At 33.8% G+C, this 9,184-nt stretch overlaps 1 protein-coding gene across 2 annotated transcripts in view; it reads left to right on the forward strand.

Annotated features, from left to right (window-relative positions):
• LOC110454919 (actin-related protein 2) overlaps positions 1 to 8,967 on the forward strand; it is a 16,573-nt gene extending 7,606 nt beyond the window's left edge. The window contains exons 7-9 of one of the 2 annotated variants that reach the window (XM_021504734.1): positions 3,112 to 3,390; positions 5,316 to 5,321; positions 5,532 to 8,967. In XM_021504734.1, coding sequence (XP_021360409.1) covers positions 3,112 to 3,390; positions 5,316 to 5,321; positions 5,532 to 5,702 — 456 coding nt within the window. In that variant the 3' untranslated portion in view covers positions 5,703 to 8,967. The remainder of the gene's footprint in view (positions 1 to 3,111; positions 3,391 to 5,315; positions 5,322 to 5,531) is intronic. The other variant, XM_021504735.1, reaches the window with a different exon arrangement.
• The last annotated feature ends 217 nt before the right edge of the window (positions 8,968 to 9,184 follow it).

The following is a 9,184-nucleotide window of genomic DNA, read 5'->3' on the forward strand; positions in this document are numbered from 1 at the left end:
GTTAAACAAGCAGTTATCGTCATGTGACATTTGTCATTAGATAAGCCTAGACGGCTTCGTCTGTAGAACTATCTGTTAAATGAGCAGTTTTGGTTAAACAGCAGCATATACAAATATCTTATTTGTGATAACGAGTTTTCAGTTAATGTTCAATCTGAAATACATGTATGTCTTGATCAGATTTTGTTTAGTTGTATGTATTCACATTGTAAATTATCTTAAATGATAATCTTGTGCCTTCTGTTTCTTAAATATTACAAAAGAAATCCAGAATAAGTTTCAATAGATTCACTATGTCAGTGAGGATGATTTGTAATGACTGACCTCTGATGTTCTTATCATTTGTCCTCTAAGAAGTTCTGAACTGACAACATGATATCTATTGTACTCTACTTCTGATTATTATTATCATCATGCCATGTTTGGCATTAAATATGCCTACAGGGCTTAGTCTTTAAAACAAACTGTTAAACAGTGTGGGTTATCCTGGAGTATTTAGGCATTGATAATAATACTAGTATCGGTCGATGTTGATCTGAAGTACATGTATATAATGATATGGTTTTGTTTAGTTGTATGTATTCACATTGTCAATAACCTTCTAAGGTCATCTTGTGTGTGCCTTCTGTTTCTTGAAATATTACAAAAAGGTCCAGATTAAAGTTTCAATAGATTCACTCTGTCAGTGAGGATGATTTGTTATGACTGACCTCTGATGTTCTTATCATTTGTCCTCTAAGAAGTTCTGAACTGACAACATGATATCTACTGTACTTCACTTCTGATTATTATTATCGTCATGTGACATTTGTCATTAGATAAGCCTAGACGGCTTTGTCTTTAGAACAAACTGTTAAATGAAAAGTTTGGGTTTAACTGCAGCATAGACAAATATCTTATTTGTGATAACAAGTTTTCAGTTAATGTTCGATCTGAAATACATGTATGTCTTGATCAGATTTTGTTTAGTCATATGTATTCACATTGTAAATTATCTTAAAAGATAATCTTGTGCCTTCTGTTTCTTAAATATTACAAAAAAAATCCAGAATAAGTTTCAATAGATTCACTCTGTCAGTGAGGATGATTTGTAATGACTGACCTCTGATGTTCCTATCATTTGTCCTCTAAGAAGTTCTGAACTGACAACATGGTATCTATTGTACTCTACTTCTGATTATTATTATCGTCACACAATATTAGGCATTAAATAAGCCTCAACAGCTTTGTCTTTAGAACTATCTGTTAAACAAGCAGTTTGGGTTATCCTGGGACATAGACAAATATAACATATGCAAAAATAGTTTTAGTTAATGTTGATCTGAAATATATCTTGATTAGATTTTGATAACTTGTATGTATTCACACAATAACATTCAAAGATGATCATATGTCTGCCTTCTGTATCTTGAAATATTACAATAAAAGGCAATAATAAAGTTTAATAGAGATTAAAGATGTAAGTGAAGATGATCTGTTTTAACTGACATCTGCTGATGTTCCTATAGCTATGAAGTGCTGAACTGACAACTGACTGTGCTTAACTTCTAAGTATTATTATATGTGACATTTGGTATTGAATAATTCAAGAGGGCTGAGTCTACAGAAAAAATTGTTTTATGAGCACTGTGCACGTGAGCTATCCTGGGACAGACAAATGTAATATCATAGGTGATACTAATATTAGTCTTCTATTAATGTTGATCTGAAATATTTCCTGATCAGATTTTATTTAGTTGTGTGAATTCACATTGTCAATTATCTTCTATTAAAGGTCATCTTGTTGTGTATGCCTTCTGTTTCTTGAAATATTACAAAAAAATCCAGATTAAAGTTTCAATAGGGATATACCTGTCAGTGATGATGATCTGTTATGACTGACCTCTGTGATGTTCCTATCATTTGTCCTCTAAGAAGTTCTGAACTGACATGATATCCGCACTGTAAACATATTCAACTTCTGATTATTATTATCATCATGTGATATTTGGCATTAAATACGCCTAGACGACTTCGTCTTTATAACAAACTGTTTAACAGTGTGGGTTATCCTGGAGCATAGACAGATATCTTATATTTGTTAATAATATTAGTTTTCAGTTGATGTTGATCTGAAATATATCTTGATCAGTTTTTGTTTAGTTGTATGTATAACCTTTTAAGATAATCTTGTGCCTACTGTTTCTTTAAATATTACAAAATAGTGGTGAGTAAATTAAAATTTCAATAGAGATATTCCTGTATTAAATAAATAAATATGAAAATGTGCGTTTATAGTACTATATCAAATTTCAGAAGGTTTCATAGTAAAAGTGTGAATATATATTTAGCCAGTTAAAGATATAGAGTTGTCTCCCCTTGCATGTATTATTTCTGGAGATTATCTAAGCCTGTCAGTGATGATGATGTTTATGGACTGAATCTTTCTGATGTTTCTATCATTTGTCCTCTAAGAAGTGCTGAACTGACGTCGGGTGGAGATGTAGCTACATAACGTACATTTGACCATTATAGTTGCTCAAGTTTGTTAGCTGCAGTCTGTATGAACTGTATTAAATAATCACAATATTAATGTGGTTCTTGACAGCAGTCTTGTTTGCCTCATGTTTGTCCTAAGAATTGCTGAACTGATGTTATTGTGTGGTTAGACACATTTAGCCATAACCTTCACACTTACACGGTTTTGTGTACAGTTTGTAACTATGCAATATGTATTATAACTATGGTTATTCTATAATTATAGTCAATGTATAATGTCAGTAAAATTATTATCCATCAGTCATGGACTGATATATACTTACTGATGTCCATTACCAATCTTCTAAGAAGTACTGAGCTGACATGTAGTATCAAAACTAGGTATTTTGAAGTTGAAATATAAAACAACCATGTACTTAACTTACAGTCACTCTGATGGTGGTACCTACACTGCTTATTTATGTAAATGTACATGTACCACACAGTTTTATTGATTTAAAATAGAAAAACATGCTAATTATCCTCAACTTCTGTAAAATGACATTGATATGATCATGAAATGAAAATTCATAAGTGTACTGGTCACCCATTCATTAGAGAAGATTAACATGATAGCATGTTTGTATGTTGTAGCTTCCTGATGGGAGAGTGATAAAAGTGGGCGGGGAAAGGTTTGAAGCCCCAGAGGCCCTGTTCCAGCCCCATCTCATCAATGTGGATGGAGTTGGTGTGGCTGAGCTCCTATTCAATACAATCCAGTCTGCTGACATGGACACAAGACCCGACTTCTACCGTCACATTGTCCTTTCGGGTGGCTCCACCATGTACCCAGGCCTCCCCAGCCGACTAGAGAGGGAGCTTAAACAGCTCTATCTGGAGAGAGTGCTGAAGGGAGACACTTCGAGACTCTCTGTAAGTATACCCAGATGACAAGAATGTCGCAATACACCCTAACTGTAACGCTGTGGTAGTAGTGACTAGATAACAATAGCAATAGTAGGCTAGACTATTCATGAAGTATATAACAACTTCTTTCTACACTATGTCGGTAAAAGCCAAAAATTATAGGCACTTTCCATATGACTTTGAATAACAGAGGAAAAGTCTTTAAGTTTAAATCATCCTAGGTTGTCATAGTTTTCTTATAAATAAAACATATTTATTAGTGTTGTTCAGATAAATCGATTTAGTCAACGTCTGGTTGATTGTTTCTGAAAATCGATTAATGGATCCTTGTTTTCCATGATCGAATATAGTTTGAACAATTTAAGTCTCAACAAAATATAAACTTGGATACTGTTATTACCGCCGACAGCGAGTTGTTCGTTCTTGGGCAAAACAACTTGACCGAAGGTCTCGCACAACGACAACGCTGATTGGCTAGCCAGTCCACCCTGCAACAACCAATCAGAACTTGCGTTTCAATAGAAATGCTGCATGTCTCAGTCAGTGCTGACAATATGGCAAACCAGGCATTCCGGAAACTAAACTCTAAAGTCATCCGGGGGCTACTGATTTAAACGTTTGGAAGGTATTGTTTGTCCTTCGCTGAAGATAAATTTTACAAATAATGTTAAGTTTGACGGGGTGTTATCCGGTGAATACCAATCCATCGCGGCATTTCTGAATACGTCACTTGATTGGAAGTGATCATCGATTAGTATGAATTTACAAGCGATTCCCAACACTAATATTAATGTCTGATAGTTAATTTGTTAAAACCAGTGTTAATAAGGTTAACCAACATGAAAACCAATCACAGTTGTACCTTATTCCATCTTTCCAGCTACTGCTAATCCACTTAAGTCATGAAATATTGAATTGTGCTTATTTTTGTTGTAGAACATAATTGTGAACAACTGAATATACTCTCTGTTTAATTGTATCGATAAATATTCAGGAATCGCCTTGCTAGTCAAAACAAAAATGTGTACTTCGATGAAGTATAAGAAATATACAGTATAAATAATCGAGTTTGATTATCACCTCTGCTGATGAGTGTACAAGATATCACTGAAAGAGTTAACGGTGCACTACTTACATTTGCTGAATCATTGATGGGTTTGTGCTGCATAATAAGGGGTAAATTGACAAGTATACAGATGTATGTTATTTTGATGAGATACTCACAGAAACAGTATTTATTGTGTCTGTTGACTAATCAGTATAGACAGTCATAGAATTGATAACAAGCATGGCTACAAGTTAAAAGTATTTTCTACAATGTGATATTTTCCACAATGTGACTAATTAGGGTTAATTGCTCAAATGTGAATGTAGGAAGACTGATATGATTTTACATGTAATACAAGTGGTTGTTCGTGAAGAGGCAACAACAGATCTAGATGACATGTCTTTTCAGTAGCAATACAGTGTGGGTGTGTCTGGTCAGTGTTGGTAGGTGTATGTTCTTGCCTCACCTGCTGCAGTGTCGTGTAAAACATGATGTTGAACACTGTCTTGTAGTGATAGGTTTGCGTTCTAACTGAGCAGGCAGGAAGTTTTATGAATAGTCAAATATTTGTATGCCTGTTTGAGATAATGTTACAGAATTTATTTCTTGTTGAAAAGGATATAATTGAATGATTTCTTTTAATAATTATTAATGGAAATAAGCTTGTGTATGTTAAAAATGTTCTGATGTTTCAGATAATTCCTTTATATCATCATGATAACACTGCAGTCTATTTCTGATATACACAAGTATTGTAATATGGAGGGATAAACAATTGTAGCAAAAAGTTGTTTAGAAGACTATCTGCTTTTATTGTTCCTCTCTGCTTGTATACATGCTGGTCGTATTGATTTCATGTTTTTCTTTTCTGTCTACTTGCCAGTCCAAGGTAACTTGACTTTTTTCATTATTAGGCATGTGTTTTCTGTGATTGATTTGACGTTTATTTTCATTATTTACAGACATTCCGTGCATGCAAATTACAAGTGTTATGTTGTTATGTTGTGCTGTGTTTTTGTCCCACTACTTGCACTTTTGATGTTAAATCTTTTTTAAAGTAGAACAAAATGTTACTTTATCTATTAATTTAATTTTACAGAAATTTAAGATTCGGATAGAAGACCCTCCCCGGAGGAAGCACATGGTATTCTTAGGTGGTGCTGTGTTAGCAGACATTATGAAGGATAAGGACAGTTTCTGGATGACACGAGAAGAATACCTGGAGAAAGGTGTGAGATGTTTAGACAAACTATTGACACCTGTCACATAACTCTCTTGACAGACGATCATTTAACTAGTGCCACAACAGATCACCATTCCAATCAACTGTTGACAGGATCTGGCCGGAATGCATGTGTTCAACTTCTTAGCATGTATGTAATTTTCTCTTCAAGTATCATCTTTACTCTGAATTCATATACCCGAGGAGTGCTGCAGTTTGGAAAACTGAAGTTAACCCATGTGGCTGGAGTACTTCTGTTGGAGAAATTATGCAATCATCTTTGAAAAAATGTTAAATGTATAGATGATTTAATAAGTTTATATGAGATAATGGAATTATTTATTTTCAGCAGTTATTACAAAATATTTTATCATGACTTTGGCGCTATGTTTACCCAGCTATTTAATTGGCCAGCGAGAACTAGTAATACATCGGTATATATAATGAACTAGATATTTATTCCAGCAAAGTCCTTACTTTATTTCTCATCACAGTTTAACCTAACTGTTATTTATTCAATGTTTAAGACAACTTTGACCACAGTTTCTGACCTGCTAATATTGTTCTACATTTCTTGCAGCAATGCATGTATTCACTCAATGTTCCAGCCTCTCATTGTTCATTGTAACATTATCAAACTTGTGATATTAATTTCCAGTTGGAAAGAATGTGAGTACACATGCATGCGATTGATTTCTGAGACCACATACAGCTGTTTTGATTTACAAGCTGACGTAGGACATGTGTGCCACAACTTTTACTTTGGCCTATGTTGTAAAAATCCTGGTAAAATGAAAACGGTGGGGAAAATTTGAATTTATTTAGTAGTTGAACTTAGAATACCTCCCATTGAAAATTATCATAAGTGAAATGTAAAAGTATATCGACATTATTGCATCAATGCAATCTTGATGTAAATTCCCAATATGATGCCACAATCAAGGCCGAATATTTGAAGGTCACATGTTCTAAAGTACTGATATTGTGACATATTATCGAGTGATCTGTAGAAAAGCATCTGATAAAAATCAGGATAACGGGGATTATATCCAGGCTTTGTACAACCGGCTCAGTGTGAGAATGAATGCTAATGTTTCCTCATTTCCTCTCAGCTTTGTGCAGTTTCACAGGTTTATGATTACTACAAACATATTACTACATCAGTACTTTAATGTGTTCTCAAGTTAGGAAGAACCATCTTCACAATTATTGTCTCAATTTTAGAGAATTTTTATTCTATAACCAAAATGAAAGGAGTAAACATAACTTATTTGAATTGTTATGTTTTGTAGTAATCATGAATTTGTGCTATCCATTTTTTGTTTTGCTTCTTCAGTTAACTTTTCTGTTTTATTTTGGTGCAACTCTTTGGTGCTTCCAGTGGCTTACTTTAAGGATTTTGATATTTGAAACATCTGCTGTGTGCTTGCCATCAAAATACACAAACCAATCTAGATCTTGTGTATTTGTGTAGAGTTGAATGAGTAAGACGGTACCTTCACATGTTGTGGTCCAACAGTTAGCGAATACCTAGTGCCTTTATGTGAGGGGGAAATTACTGAGCATTCTCTCCAGTGTACAAGGATTGTACTTAAACCCTGTGCTGCTGCTAAGGATGAGGATAATACCAGTTTTATATCTAGTATAGAACAGTATATTTATGACTGAAGCATTCCTCATACTATTTCTGTCTTTAATAACATTTAATCTTGTTCTGTTGATCCGTTGTCTATTTATACAAAAGATTTTTATTGCATATTTTTTTCATAAAATAGTTTGAATTGTTAATATTATTGAATGTTTTCAATAACTGTGTCCTACGTGTCTATTAGCGCTACACATGTATCCGTTTAGAACAACTGTTTGAGCATACTTTCTAACTGTATCAATTTTTTCTGCATATTTTTACTACTGTATGTAGCGATGTTAATATTGTCTGGTTTATTTTTCAGCTAGAGTAGAAACTTCCTCGTTTTGGTCAGAAAATAACATGCTACCACAGTATCACATTTCACCATGTTACTGTTAACATTGACTAATCAATAGATAAGGCCCCCTTTCGCGTATTCGGTTCAACCGGTTCGTTCGATTTTAAATGAAACATTTTCAGGTATGAATACTGGCGGACCTGCAATTGTTTGTGCAGGCCTTGCAAGGCTTTGTCAAGGCTCGCCTGAAATCAGCATTAGATTAATTACTAGGTCTGACCTTATTTCATAAATGGTTCAGCGGTTTGGATCATGATGAACAAAGTGGCCAAGGTCTTGTGCATAGTATTTAATGGAATACTTGAAAAAAGGCATACATATACTTTAATAAGATCTGGGGATGTAGTCCATGCAAAACCCTACTGACTAGTTACCAATCCGTGCTGTGGATTTCAAATTATTTCTAGATTACAGTAGTCGTCTCATACAAACACAGAGTTATTGCTAGGATACCACTGTAAGGCTTGTCTTGTAGAAACACTCTCTAAGCAATTACTCAATGAATTATGAAAATAATTTCAAGTCATTCACCGTTAAACTACCCAGTCAGTCAAGACAACTCGAAACACTTAAGTTGTTCAAATTTTTGTCATATTTTTTTTCTCAGTTAACTTCTAGTTATACTAGCAAAAATAGTTCACAAACGTTTTCGTTTTTGCTAGTCAAAGATGAACGATTTTTATTTAAAATCTGATTTAAGAAATTTTATTTTCCTGAGGCAACTTGGCATGAAAGTAATGAATTATGGGCTTGTAATTTTTTTTCTGTATTATACACTGATTTAACATTAAAATAGAGGCAAGTGACAGCAGGAAGATGTAAGAGGTAATACATCCCAAAGCGACCACTTTTCGTGCAATGATACCATCGCCAGTTTCTTCACCCACTTACACAACATTTAAGTCGTATGTTTTTGTTTATGTGTGATTATTTTATTAGAATGCAATTTCAAAAATTCATGGATAACGTATGGATGAATGTATGTAGGTTCATCTCTGTGATATATAAATAATATGAAGGCCATACATATATATATATATAGTATGCCAGGATTTTTTGTTTCCTATTTTAAAAGAGAATGTCGAGTGAATGAAGTATATTGTACAACGGTGTATATATAGTTTTGTATCGTTATGAACAAAATATAGTGTATGATAACCATAAATAATGGCTCACTGTATAAACCAATGACATGGGACGACCATCAGGTGTTGTATATAATTTTGTACATGTATTGAAAAACCTTGATGGACTTGTCTTAAGTTGTTAAAAAAAACTTTGATGAAAGATTTCATCAAAATTAAAAATGCTTTTATTAATGTAAATCTATTTTGTGTTATTTGTGAGTGTCTGCTATATAGTATTCTAATTTCTGTGGTACAACGGTAGATTTTACTTCTCCAAAATTATGGGATGTTCCCAGAAGACCACCTTCAGTTGACCAATAAATCGCTTGGCCAGTGTTTTTCAGAAGGGAGAAATTGATATAAGCTAAAAAATAATCGGGAACACAAGGTCAGCACAGAAAGACAACATGGCGCG

Source organism: Mizuhopecten yessoensis, unplaced genomic scaffold (genome assembly GCF_002113885.1).
Source record: "Mizuhopecten yessoensis strain PY_sf001 unplaced genomic scaffold, ASM211388v2 scaffold8111, whole genome shotgun sequence".
NCBI lineage: Eukaryota > Metazoa > Mollusca > Bivalvia > Pectinida > Pectinidae > Mizuhopecten > Mizuhopecten yessoensis.